At 43.6% G+C, this 13,926-nt stretch overlaps 1 protein-coding gene across 1 annotated transcript in view; it reads left to right on the plus strand.

The window, feature by feature from the left end:
- The window catches only part of grip1 (glutamate receptor interacting protein 1), a 48,571-nt gene extending 34,984 nt beyond the window's left edge, over window positions 1–13,587 (plus strand). The window contains 13 exon segments of the mRNA XM_062443442.1: window positions 1,182–1,262; window positions 2,020–2,089; window positions 3,097–3,242; window positions 4,175–4,319; window positions 5,381–5,520; window positions 6,557–6,748; window positions 7,084–7,237; window positions 7,407–7,445; window positions 7,891–8,002; window positions 10,828–10,938; window positions 11,051–11,167; window positions 12,440–12,586; window positions 13,073–13,587. Coding sequence (XP_062299426.1) covers window positions 1,182–1,262; window positions 2,020–2,089; window positions 3,097–3,242; window positions 4,175–4,319; window positions 5,381–5,520; window positions 6,557–6,748; window positions 7,084–7,237; window positions 7,407–7,445; window positions 7,891–8,002; window positions 10,828–10,938; window positions 11,051–11,167; window positions 12,440–12,586; window positions 13,073–13,366 — 1,748 coding nt within the window. The 3' untranslated portion in view covers window positions 13,367–13,587.
- Window positions 13,588–13,926: the final 339 nt, after the last annotated feature.

Genomic DNA, 13,926 nt, shown 5'->3' on the forward strand with positions numbered 1-13,926 from the left:
GATACTGACATGATGTATAAGGGAGATCATTTCTTATAAAGCAACATTTATCTCTCATTTGAAAATGTATCCATTAGTTCATGTAGACATCTGTGTACACATACTGTCGTACCGGCTCCATAATCTGAACCTCGACTAACATTATAGAAATAAACTGGATCACTTTGCGTCACTGTTTGACCTCACTGGTGACTTTCTGGCTAGACGGGAGCAAAGTCCCTGCAGCTGCACCGTAGACGGTAGCAAGGTTTGACAGTTTGAAGCTTACAGCTTGTCGTCATTTGGAGCCAGGAGATTCCAGATAAGGAGTCCAGCAGCGTTAGGAAGGTTACAGATTACTAGTTGCTCTGTTTAAAATGTAATAAGTAATGTAACTATTTCAATGACTTCATCAAAGTAATGTAACTTATTACATTTGATGACTTTTCTAAATTTCTAACCAATGTTTTCAGCTGTTAGGGTAAATGTTCCCTCCTTCCTTCCTTCCTTCCTTCCTTCCTTCCTTCCTTCCTTCCATCTGTCCTTCCTTCCTTCCTTCCTTCCTTCCTTCTGTACTTCCTTCCTTCCTTCCGTCCTTCCTTCAATCTGTCCTTCCTTCCTTCCTTCCTTCCTTATTTCCTTCCTTCCTTCCTTCTGTACTTCCTTCTTTCCTTCCTTCCTTCTGTACTTCCTTCCTTCCTTCTGTACTTCCTTCCTTCCTTCCTTCCATCTGTCCTTCCTTCCTTCCTTCCTTATTTCCTTCCTTCCTTCCTTCTGTACTTCCTTCTTTCCTTCCTTCCTTCCTTATTTCCTTCCTTCCTCCCTTCCTTCCTTCCTTCCTTCCTTCCTTCCCTCCATCTGTCCTTCCTTCCTTCCTTCCTTCCTTCCTTCCTTCCATCTGTCCTTCCTTCCTTCCTTCCTTATTTCCTTCCTTCCTTCCTTCTGTACTTCCTTCATTCCTTCCTTCCTTCCTCCCTTCTGTACTTCCTTCCTTCTTTCCTTCCTTCCTTCTGTCCTTCCTTCCTACATTCCTTCTCTCCTTCCTTCTTTCCTTCCTTCCTTCCTTATTTCCTTCCTACCTTCCTTCCCTCCTTCCTTCTTTCCTTCCTTCCTTCCCTCCTTCCTTCTTTCCTTCATTCATTCCTACAAACTTAATTGTGTAAACCAATTTTTTTTCTGTCTGTGTCCGTCTCTTCTCTCAGAGTCGGTCATTCCCAGTTCGGGAACGTTTCACGTGAAGCTCCCAAAGAAGCCGGGAGTGGAGCTGGGAATCACCATCAGCTGTAAGTAAAGACTCGCTGTGTGTTTTTACTTTGAGCTTTTAAAAGAAATCTCTTAACATGTTTAAATATTGCCTGAGGTGTCTTAGTTAGGAGGAGATAGTCAATGTAACCCTCCTGTTCTCCTCAAGTTAAGGAAGGAAGGGAGGAAAGGAGGGAGGAAAGGAGGGAGGAAGGAAGGAAGGAAGGGAGGGAGGGAGTAAGGGAGGAAGGAAGGAGGGAAGGAAGGAAGGAAAGGAGGGAGGGAGCAAGGAGGGAAGGAAAGAAGGAAGGGAGGAAGGAAGGAAGGTAGAAGAGAGGGAGGAAAGAAGGAGGGAGGGAGGGAAGGAGAAAGGAAAAGAGGAAGGGAGGAAGGAAGGAAAGAAGGACAGAGGAAAGAAGGAAGGGAGGAAGGTAGGAGGAGGTAAGAAAGAGAGAAGGAGGGAGGAAAGGAAGGAAGGATGGAAGGAAAGAAGGGGGGAGGAAAGAAGGATGGAAGAAAGGGGGATGGAGGAAGGAAAGAAGGAAGGGAGGAAAGAGAGAGGAAGGAAATAAAGAGAGAAGGAGGAAGGGAGGACAATTCAATCGAGTGTTTTTTCCTCGAGTCGTGTTAAACATCGTGTCGACTATGAGCTCGTTAATCCTTTTTAACATTTAATCGTTACAGCGACATCGTGGAGTAAACAGATTAAATTATTCACAGTTTGTGTGTTTTGAACTCGTGTGTGTGTGTTTTTTGTAATGTGTGTGAAATCATCGGTGTGTGTGTGTGTGTCCGCAGCTCCGTCCAACAGGAAACCAGGTGATCCTCTGATCATCTCTGACATCAAGAAGGGAAGCGTGGCTCACAGGTACGCTTCACAGAGCTCAAGTAAAGCTCGGTCAGCTGTTTGTAGTTGGCTGGTTAATTAGGTCCAGGTCAGTGTGTGTGTGTGTGTGTGTGTGTGTGTGTGCGTGTGCGTGTGTGTGTGTGTGTGTGTGTAGTTTGTAGGTCATGTGATTTGAAGTGTGAAGCTTCGTAGGCAGCATCTGTTTATTCGTGTTTAACAGGACAGAAAAATTACAGAGTTGCTTGTTTTTATGTTATATTTACGCCAGAGGTGTCAAACATGAGGCCCGTGGGCCAGAACCGGCCCGCCAAGGGGTCCAATCCGGCCCACCTTCCTTTCTTCTTTTCCTTCCTTCCTTCCTTACTTCTTTCCTTCTTCCTTCCTTCCTTCCTTCCTTCCTTCCTTCCTTCCTTCCTTCCTTCCTTCCTTCCTTCCTTCCTTCCTCCCTTTCTTCCATCTTTCCTTCCTCCCTTCTTTCCATCTGTCCTTCCTCCCTTCCTTCCATCCTTCCTTTCTCCCTTCCTTCCTTCCTTCCTTCCTTCCTTCCTTCCTTCCATCTGTCCTCCCTTCCTTCCTCCCTTCCTTCCATCGTCCCTTCCTTCTCTTCCTTATTTCCTTCCTTCCTTCCTTCCTTTCTTCCATCTGTCCTTCCTCCCTTCCTTCTATCCTTCCATCCTTCCTTCCTCCCTTTCTTCCTTCCATCTGTCCTTCCTTCCTTCCTCCCTTCCTTCCATCTATACTTCCTTCCATCTGTCCTTCCTTCCTTCCTTCCTTCCATCTGTCCTTCCTTCCTTCCTTCCATCTATCCTTCCTTCCTTCTTTTCTTCCTTCCTTCCTTCCTTCATTCTGTCCGTTCTTCCTTCTTTAAGTGTCCTAAATGTTTTCATGTCTCAGGGTTTGCTCTCTAAATGTCTTTATATTGTCGTCTGACCCTCAATATAATGACAATAAAGTTTATATTTCATATGTGTGTGTTCTCTTTCTTCTTGTTTCTTTTTTAAAATCCTTTCTCTCTCTTTTTGTTTCAGGACGGGAACGTTGGAGCTCGGAGACAAGCTGCTGGCCATCGATAACATCCGAGTGGAGAACTGCTCGATGGAGGAAGCGGTTCAGATCCTCCAGCAGTGTGAGGAGCTCGTTAAACTGAAGATCCGCAAAGACGAAGACAACTCAGGTAACCTCACATTTAAAAAGGTTAAAATGGGAAGATAAACGTATGCAAAGCATTTCTGCTTTTAATCCATTTAGAGAGAATATATTAGAGGAGGGGGTTGAATTAATTTTCATTAAAGGGCCACAAACAGTCTGATCTGATCTGATGTGATGTGGGCCGGATTATTAAAAAGATGGAGGGAAGGAAGGAGGGAGGGAGGGAGGAGGGAAGAGAAGACAGGAAGAAAAGATGGGGAGGGAGGGAGGAAGGAAGGAAGGAAGGAAGGAAGGAAGGAAGGAAGGAAGGAAGGAAATAAAGATGGAAGGAAGAAAGTAGAGAAGGATGGAAGGAAGGAAAAGAAGACAGGAAGAAAAGATGAGGGAAGAAGGAAGGAAAGATGGAAGGAAGAAAGGAAAAGAAGGAAGAGAAGATAGGAAGGAAGGAAAAGAAGACAGGAAGGAAAGATGGAAAGAAGGAAGGAAAAGAAGACAGGAAGGAAGGAAGGAAGGAAGGAAGGAAGGAAAGATGGAAGGAAGGAAGGAAAAGAAGACAGGAAGGTAAGATGGAAGGAAGGAAGGAAAAGAAGACGGGAAGGAAAGACAGATGGAAGAAAGGGAGGGAGGCAGAAAGTAAGAAAGTGAGGAAGGAAAGTGGGCCGGATCGGACCCCTCGGCGGGCCGTTTCTGGCCCACGGGCCTCATGTTTGACTTCCTGTCTTAGAGCCTTTAATCCTCTCAAGGTGACTTAAAAACTAATCAAATTCTCTTCAGTATTAAATAGAAACCTCCTACAGTCCTCTATTAACCCTGATGGCTTCTCCTGTAGCGTCACCTTCAGGACACACACACACACACACACACACACACACACACACACACACACACACACACACACACACACACACACACACACACACACCTGGTTTTTAATCTGGTCTCTAATGACCGTTGCAGACGAGCAGGAAGTGTCCGGCAGCATCATCTACACGGTGGAGCTGCAGCGCTACGGAGGCCCGCTGGGAATCACCATCTCCGGCACCGAGGAGCCGTTCGACCCGATCATCATCTCCTCGCTGAGCAAGGGGGGGCTGGCGGAGAGGTACACACACACACACACACACACACACACTGATAAATTACTCACAGTGTAACCGCCGTTCTTAAAATATCTCCTCATTATTATTTAATGGGTTCTGATCTCACGCACAGACCTGCTGGATGTTCTTAGAGGTGTTTCAGTCTCCTTTTAATAATGTTAAAGGGTCAGTGAGGGTTTTCATGTGGTTTAGTTTAAATTTAAACGGTTAAAATGTGAAAATAATCGTATGAATAACTTGCACACATTCTTTTTTTGTGGACCCAGCATCAAATTTCTGCTTTTAATCCATTTTGAGAGAATATATTAGAGGATTATGGCAAAAATGTCTAAGTGGTGTAACCATAAAAACTTTGTACCAAATAATTCAACTTGCTTAAAAACAGTAAATTGTCAATAAAACACCATATCAACTAGTTTCCTTCCTTCCTATCTCCCTTATGTCCTTCTTTCCTTCCTTCCTTCCTTCCTTCCCTCCCACTTTCCTTCCTTCCTTCCTCCCTTCTGTCCTTCCTTCCTTCCTTCCTTCATTCCCACTTTCCTTCCTTTCTTCCTTCCTCCCTTCTGTCCTTTCTTCCTTACTTCCTTCCATTTGTAATCTCTTCCTTCCTTCATTCCTTCCTTCCTTCCTTCCTTCCTTCTTCCCTTACATTATAACTTTTATATTAAATAAAGGTAATGGAATACAATTGTTCTAAATATTACATTTACTCTGGTAACCATGGAGATCAGGAAACATTTACAGTCATTATTAGTGTAAGTCCACTTAAATACACTGTAGGTGATAAAATGTGTAATATTTATCATTCTTTTGTGGTTACACCATTTGACATTTGCATAAACAGGATATTAAAACAACACATGACAAAATAAAAGACATTTTTAATACGATTTAAAAGTGTTAAATAAAGATCAAACTGTGATGAAGAGTGAAGTGGAGAAAGTCGCCCTCTGCTGCTCATAATAATAACAAAACTCCAACTGTGTGTGTGTGTGTGTGTGTGTGTGTGTGTGTGTGTGTGTGTGTGTGTGTGTGTGTGTGTGTGTGTGTGTGTGTCGTGCAGGACCGGTGCGATCCATGTGGGAGATCGTATCCTGGCGATCAACAGCAGCAGTCTGAAGGGGAAGCCGCTGAGCGAAGCCATCAGTCTGCTGCAGCAAGCCGGAGAGACGGTGACGCTGAAGATCAAGAAGCAGGGAGAACGTACGTACACACACACACACACACACACACACACACACACACACACACACACACACACACACACACACATAGGGGAGAACGAGGCTGGTATTCACAGTCGACTCATAAACATTAAAATTAAACAACCACTCCATTCTCTCATCATCAGAGCACCAAAACATCTCTGGCATTTTGAATTAAATAACAGTTCTGATCTCATCATAAAAGGACGATACAGAAGGAGATTGATAATTTAAGTCTTTCTGTGATGATTCTTTTATATGCAAAGATGAGACGAATCATGGATTCTTTCTTAATTCATGTTTAATGAATTACGAGCTCGGAGAAATAGTCGACATGCATGAGACAATTCAAAATGTGACCAAAAAAGCAAGACACAAATGGCGCTTTTCCACTACACAGTTCCAGCACGACTCGACTCGACTCGGTTTTTTTGTGCGTTTCCATCAGGGATAGTACCTGGTACCTGGTACTTTTTTAGTATCTGCTCTGCCGAGGTTCCAAGCGAGCCGAGCCGATACTAAATGTGACGTCAACAGACTGCCGGCCGCTGATTGGTCAGAGAGTCACTGGAAGAGTCATGAGCCGTCCCACACAAGAATCAAACCGGCCATTTTTAAATACCAACAATACCTATGTTTGTAATTCTGATGACGGACATACTCGACCGTCTGGCTCGTAGCCTGATCCAGCTGACCATATATAGAAATACATACTAACAGAGATGTGACTCGTTTTCAGCCTCTGGTCATAAAAACTGTATCAAACATAAACAAACATTTCATTTTATCATAAGCAGACATGCAAACTACTTATTTACATTTGAGGCTGCCACCATGAAAAGCTAAATGGACTAAATGGTAAATGGACTGTACTTATAAAGAGCTTTTTTAGTCTTTTTAACCACTCGAAGCTCTTTTACACTATATGTCACATTCAGCCATTCACAAACATTCACACACCGTTGGTGCAGCAACCGGAGCAATTTGGGGTTAAGTTTGAAGTGCTCCAACAAACTCACTCTCTGTCTCTGCAGTGTCGAGCCCAAAGTCCTGCGTGATTGGCCCAGGGTTGGGGGCAGGGCTTATCCAGGAGCACCAGGACGGCGTGGACGAGCCCGTTGTCATGGTAGCGCCGCTGTCGAGCCAGAGGCTGTTCAGCACGTTGCCGTCCGTGGACAGCGCCGTGGAGTCCTGGGACGGATCCAACATGGACAGCAGCTTCACAAGTCCAGGTAGGAGAGCTGACCTCTGACCTCTGACCTCTGAGACCTCAGGAGACAACGCTGAGACAGATAACTGAACTATCTCTGTGTGTATGTGTTTGTGTGTGTTTGTATGTGTGTGTGTGTGTGTGTGTATCTCTGTGTGTGTGTGTGTGTGTGTGTGTGTATCTCTCTGTGTGTGTGTGTGTGTGTATCTCTGTGTATCTCTGTGTGTGTGTGTGTGTGTGTGTGTATGTGTATCTCTGTGTGTGTGTGTGTGTATGTGTATCTCTGTGTGTGTATCTGTGTGTTTGTATCTCTATGTGTGTGCGTGCGTGTGTGTGTGTGCGTGTGTGTAGCTCCACCATTTCAGTCGTCGGCGTACAGCTTCCACGAATGGCGCAACGCCAAGACAGCCAACAACCAATCATCTTCCTCCGCTCGCCAGAGAGCCAATCCGCTGTCAGATCTGGGTCTGAGTGACGACGACTGGGACCGCCCACCGCTCGGAGGGTGAGACACTTTATCCAGTCACTTTTTTACACTTCTACATTAACCCCCCCGCCTCCACCCAGCTGCTGTTTACACATTGCAATTAGCGTGTTAGCGGTCCCCATTCACGGCAATGGGAGTTGGTAGCAGCGAGCTAACAGCAGTAACAGCAGTGTGTCTCTATCTGCAGAGCCTGTAATCTGCCCAGCGGCCTAATCAGTGACAGCAGGTACCATCTTCACCTTTGACCCTTAAACCCCACAAACTCCTCTGCCCCTTGTCACCCCCCCCCCCCCCCAAGATGTCCAGCAGAAATCCTCACCTGGCGACCTTTGACCCCCCCGCCACAAACACAGTTTTAGTAGCAGTAATTGTAGTTTTAGCAGTAGTAATAGTAGTTTTAATAGTAGTAATTGTAGTAATAGTAGTTTTACTAGCAGTAGATCCTTTGACCTTTGACCCCTGCCACACAGACCTGGTGTCTGTTCTACCTGCACACGTCGTCCCGTCCTGTAGAACAAACACACACCAGCATGACGTTGCCTTCACCGTCCTCCTCTCTCTGTGTGTGTGAATTTCACCCATCAGGCTGTTCTCCTCTCTCTCTCTCTCTCTCTCTCTCTCTCTCTCTCTCTCTCTGATTGGCTGAGAGTGACCTCTGACCTTTCTTCCAGGTTCACTGTGGGGCATGACGGGACAGAACCGGACCAGGAGGAGAACTTCTGGTCTCAGGCTCTGGAGGATCTGGAGACCTGCGGCCAGAGCGGCATCCTCAGAGAGCTGGAGGTGAGTCGTACTGCTGGAGGTAGTGTTAGTAGTAACGCTGTGAATTATAGAGGTTTTAGGAGCAGTGGTAGTTTTAATATTAGTGGTCATTTAAATAGCAGTAGTAATAGTAGTTCTAGTAGTAAAAGTAGTTTAAGTAGCAGTTATATTATTTATAGTAGTAGTAATAGTAGTTTTAATAGTTTTAGAGGTAGCTTTAGTAGTAGTAATAGTAGTTTTAGTAGTTTTAGTAGTTTTAGAGGTAGTTATAGTAGTAGTAATATTACTAATAGTAGTTTTAGAGGTAGTTATAGTAGTTATAGTCGTTTTAAAGGTAGTTGTAGTAGTTTTAGAGGTAGTTTTAGTAGTAGTTATAGTATTTTCACGAGCAGTAGTAATAGTAGTAATAGTAGTTTTACTAGCAGTTATAGTAGTTTTAGATGTAGGTATACTAGCAGTAGTAATATTAGTAGTGTGTCGTTCTCCTCATGCTGACAGATCTGTATATAAATATATAAATGTGCACATGTTGGGTAGAAATGCGGCTGTATATATCTCAGAGACTCCGCTGAAAAAAGAAATGACTCCTTCTCTTCCAGGAGTCTGGAAAGGAGACGCACCTTCTCACTCTGGTATCCTACTTTCTCCCCTCTACTAATTCTCCTCCTGTCCTCCTCCTCCTCTCTTTGTCAGTGGAGTTTTAGCGTCGTCGAAACATCAGACATGTTAGCTGTTTTTTTGAATGTGACTCTAACCGCACCCCCCACGGCAGCAAGCTACAGACCATGGTGACGTCATTGTAACCTCATAGTGACATCACCCAGCTTCTGAACAATCATGTCATGTTGCACCAGGCATGGCGGGTTTGAGCAAGGCATGCTGGGAGAGCTTCTGCAAGGCCTGATGGGTAGTTTGTTTTGCCAGTCATTGAAGCAGATCTGTCAGTCATGCATGCGTCTGATGAGTCCTTGATTCTGATTGGCTGAGAAGTGGGAGTCTGTTGAGTGACATGAGAAAACGTGGACGAAATATTGACTCGAGTTAGACACGATCACCAAACATGAAGTAGAAACAACAGTAGAAACAGAAGTAGGTACTGCCAATAGAAACAAGGGTAGATACTGATCCTAGAGGTAAAAGTAACTAGATCCAATCAATAGAAACAAGTAGAATCATAGAGTAAAACAACAGTAGAAACAGAAGTACAGACTGTCAATAGAAACAGAAGTAGATGCTGTCAGTAGAAACAAAAGTAGATACTGTCAATAGAAACAGAAGTAGATACGTCAGTAGAAACAGAAGTAGATACCGTCAGTAGAAACAGAAGTAGATACCGTCAATAGAAACAGAAGTAGATACTGTCAGTAGAAACAAAAGTAGATACTATCAATAGAAACAGAAGTAGATACTGCCAATAGAAACAGAAGTAGATACTGTCAGTAGAAACAAAAGTAGATACTACCAATAGAAACAGAAGTAGATACTGTCAATAGAAACAGAAGTAGATACCGTCAGTAGAAACAGAAGTAGATACCGTCAATAGAAACAGAAGTAGATGCCGTCAATAGAAACAGAAGTAGATACCGTCAATAGAAACAGAAGTAGATACCGTCAGTAGAAACAGAAGTAGATACCGTCAATAGAAACAGAAGTAGATACCGTCAGTAGAAACAGAAGTAGATACCGTCAATAGAAACAGAAGTAGATACCGTCAATAGAAACAGAAGTAGATACCGTCAATAGAAACAGAAGTAGATGCCGTCAATAGAAACAGAAGTAGATACCGTCAATAGAAACAGAAGTAGATACCGTCAATAGAAACAGAAGTAGATACCGTCAATAGAAACAGAAGTAGATACCGTCAATAGAAACAGAAGTAGATACCGTCGATAGAAACAGAAGTAGATACCGTCAGTAGAAACAAAAGTAGATACCATCAATAGAAACAGAAGTAGATACTGTCAGTAGACACAGAAGTAAATACCGTCAATAGAAACAGAAGTAGATACCGTCAATAGAAACAGAAGTAGATACCGTCAGTAGAAACAAAAGTAGATACTGTCAATAGAAACAGAAGTAGATACTGTCAATAGAAACAGAAGTAGATACTCTCAGTAGAAACAGAAGTAGATACCGTCAATAGAAACAGAAGTAGATACCGTCAATAGAAACAGAAGTAGATACTATCAATAGAAACAGTAGTAGATACCGTCAATAGAAACAAAAGTAGATACTATCAATAGAAACAGAAGTAGATACTGTCAATAGAAACAGAAGTAGATACCATGAGTGGATCCTATTAAAGGAGGCAACAGTAGAGCCTGTCAGTAGATCCCATCTTCAGAAAACAATGATCGATCCTCGAAATAGACATAGTCAAAAACAATAGATTCACTCTGTAGAAGCAGTCTCAATAGAAACAAGTAGAAATCGGCGGATCTTCTCAGTAGATCTAGTCAAAGTAAACAGCAATAGATCCTATTAATGGAGACAACATATAGCCTGTCATCTTCTCAGTAGATCTAGTCTAAATAAACAGCAGTAGATCACATCAATAACTCAATAGATATAGAAATAGAATTGAAATAAGAACAGTTTTGTCAGTACAAAAGACAGTAGATGTTATGACTCACAACAATAGATCCTGTCAGTAGATCCTGTCCTCTCCTGGTGTGATCATGCCAAAGGTCATACTCCCTGGTTGTCTTTGATGTCCAAGCTTGTGATGGATCAATGGATTCCAGCTGATTGGTTTTGATCGTCTGTCTCCGATTGGACGTTTTTTTGTTGTTGTTGTTGTTGTTGTTGTTTCTTAACTGTCTCTCTCTCCAATTGGGTGTCTCCAGGCAACCATCATGTCGGGCTCCACCCTCAGTCTGAACCATGACCCGACCCCACTCCGCAGCACGCTGGGACGCCAGGCGAGCTTCCAGGAACGCAGCAACTCCAGACCAACGGTGACCTCTGACCTCTGACCCTAACCATCACACCTCTGTCCTCTCATCTGTTATCTTAAAAGTTTTTTGGTATTTTATTTTAAAGAATCCTTCCTGTGGGGTTTTTTTCCAGGTGACTCCTCGGTCAAACACGTTGCCGTCTGACCCGCAGCGCCGAGCGTTCGCCATGAGGAAGATGAGACAGGAAGTCAATGAGATCCTGAACCAAAACCCTGTGGAGCTGCACAAGGTGACTTTACATCCCAAAACAAAGATATTAGGATTAAATTACAATCAAATTAGCTTTAAATTAGAGCAGAACATAGACTGTATATAAGAAATGGACGTAACATCTGTTACGTCACCCATTGGTTTGTGGACTGCTGCTCGGAGGCCAATAGTATCGGATCTGAGCAGCGCCATCTTGAAAATTTCAGGTGCATGCTGGGAAAAATAAAAACAGGGATTCTACTTATATGGGCATCAGGAGGAGCATGAGGCGCCCTCATGAACCTGTGAAACAATCAAGCTGTCAATCACGACGTAGCCACGCCCTAATGCATACCCTGCTTTATCGTCATATATAAAATCAGGGAGGCCAAAATGTCCCAAATGAACATCATACTGCATTGAAGAAGGCTTTAAACTAGCGATTGAGACCATAAACACATTTTGAAAACGTTTACTGAGGTTAGAAATCAAGTGAGAAGTTGGTGAATTCTCCATTGACTTGTATAGAGACGGAAGTCCTTTTGACACCAAAACGGTCGCCCCCTGGTGGCCTTTTGATAGAATGCAGTTTTAAGTTACTTCCGCGTTGGCCTCATTTCAGAGGACCGGAACTCCCCGCCTGGAGCAGAATGACACCCAGAAGTGATTTCTTTAGAGAGGTTTGTCTCTCTTTATAGTTAAAAACTAAACTAAAACTTGAGCAATACCTTGTTTGAGAACATTTCAGGTGTTTTTCTAATAAAACTAGTATTTTTCGTCTCGTTACAAGATACATTTAGTCACTTATTTATTTTTATTGAACATATGAACACAAAGTATGAACCTTGTGGAACTGCACAAGGTGACTTTTCATCCCAAAACAAAGACATTATGATTAAAGTTACAATTACTATGATATTAACACCTATTTGTGATACTATTAAAATACTTTTTAGATGTATTTACATGACTATAACTATATAGTTTTAAAAATGGTTGTAACTCAAGTGGATGTTGGAGACCGCGACATTAGGTTAAAAAGATATCGTTGGATCACTTTCAGAGCGATTTGATGAACGATAGAAACACTGACAGCCAATCAGAATCCTTCCTATAAGCCAGCCAGCACGATGAAATCTGCAACCAGCCTGACATTTACAGTAAAACTTCAAATTAGCTGTAAATTAGAGCAGAATGACATCCAGAGGTGATTTTTTAGATAGGTGTGTCTCTCTTTATTATACAAAGATGCTGGAGCTTTGTTCTCTATTATAATGTGCAAAAACAACAACGTTTGTGTTTGTGTGTGAAGCTGAATCTAGAGAAAGCTTCAGATCTGGAGGATTTCGGCTTCAGTGTGTCTGACGGTATGTTGGATCGCGGCGTCTACGTTAACAACATCCGACAGGGAGGACCGGCAGAGCGAGGTGGCCTCAGAGCCTACGACCGAATACTGCAGGTAAGACCACACAAACACTGGCGCACAGGTGGTCGCGTGGTTGAGGGCATGCCATATACTCAGCCAACCCCGGTTCGAATCCCAGCCGGAGGTCCTTTGCTGCATGTCACCCCCCCCCTCTCTCCTGTTTCCTGTCTGTCTACTGTTAAATAAAGGTGTCTGTGCCGAAAACGTTATAGTTCATAAGTGTGGACGCTCACATTGTTATGATTAAAATTATAGTTATTGTTCTTAGTCTGGACGGCCTTTTACATACCTATAATCATATGCACATCCAACCTCTCTCTGTATTTTACTGGTGAATAGAACACACTGGGGTATAAGACACACCCAGCTTTTAACTGAAGAAATATTGCGTTAAAGGTGCGTCTTATGCACCGGTTTTTATGGTACTGTATTTCAGAGTTTGATTTGTTTTTATTTAGGTGTTTTAAACCTTTTTAAAGCCTCTAAATTAATCGTATTAATTGAGTTTTCTGTCTTCAGATAAATCACGTCCGGACGAGGGACTTCGACTGCTGCCTCGTTGTTCCTCTCATCGCTGAGTCATCAAATCACCTGGAGCTCGTCATCAGCCGAAACCCCGCCTCCTCCAACCCCGCCGGCCTGCTGGCCAATCACATGGAAGGCACCGCCGACAACAGCCACTCCCCTCAGACAATCGGTAGCGAGCTGGGACCGTCGGAGCTTCCCATTGGCCAGGGGGAAGACGGTGGGCCAATCAAGTGGAAGCAACCGGGCGACGGGCTGGGGGCGAGGGTTGTGAATAAATCCTTATAGCAGAGAAACTGGATTAAACCAGACTGAACTGGAGAAGTCAGCAAAGAGAACAGAACACAGCTGACTTAAACTGGTTTTGACCCGTCCAAACTGGTTCAGAGTGGACCCCCCCATGGTGCTACACACACCTTCTGGATGAACTTTGACCCCTTGAACACTTAAGTTTGACCTTTGAACTGCTGAAGCAGCATGAAAGCACACTGATGGACCCGAGCATTAAACCAGTTCTGCACACTGGAACCAGAACTATGACTACTGATCCCACTGGGCTTACTGGTCCAAGATTAATGGTTACTGTTGTCCAACTGGAAATAGAGCCAATTGTCTAACTGGTCCAAGACACATTGGTTCTGGTCTTAGTGGTAACACAACCATGGCTACTGGTCCAACTGAAGCCAGAGCCACAGCCAATGGTCTTACTGGTTCTTCATGGTCTTAAAGAACCACAGGTACTGAGCCAGAGCCATGAACGCTGCTTCTGTGAGTCCAGAACCTTTGGTCTCACTAGAACCAGAACCAACTGGTCTCTGGTTCACATGGCCAAGAACCCACAGCAGCAC

This window comes from Scomber scombrus, chromosome 22 (genome assembly GCF_963691925.1).
Source record: "Scomber scombrus chromosome 22, fScoSco1.1, whole genome shotgun sequence".
NCBI lineage: Eukaryota > Metazoa > Chordata > Actinopteri > Scombriformes > Scombridae > Scomber > Scomber scombrus.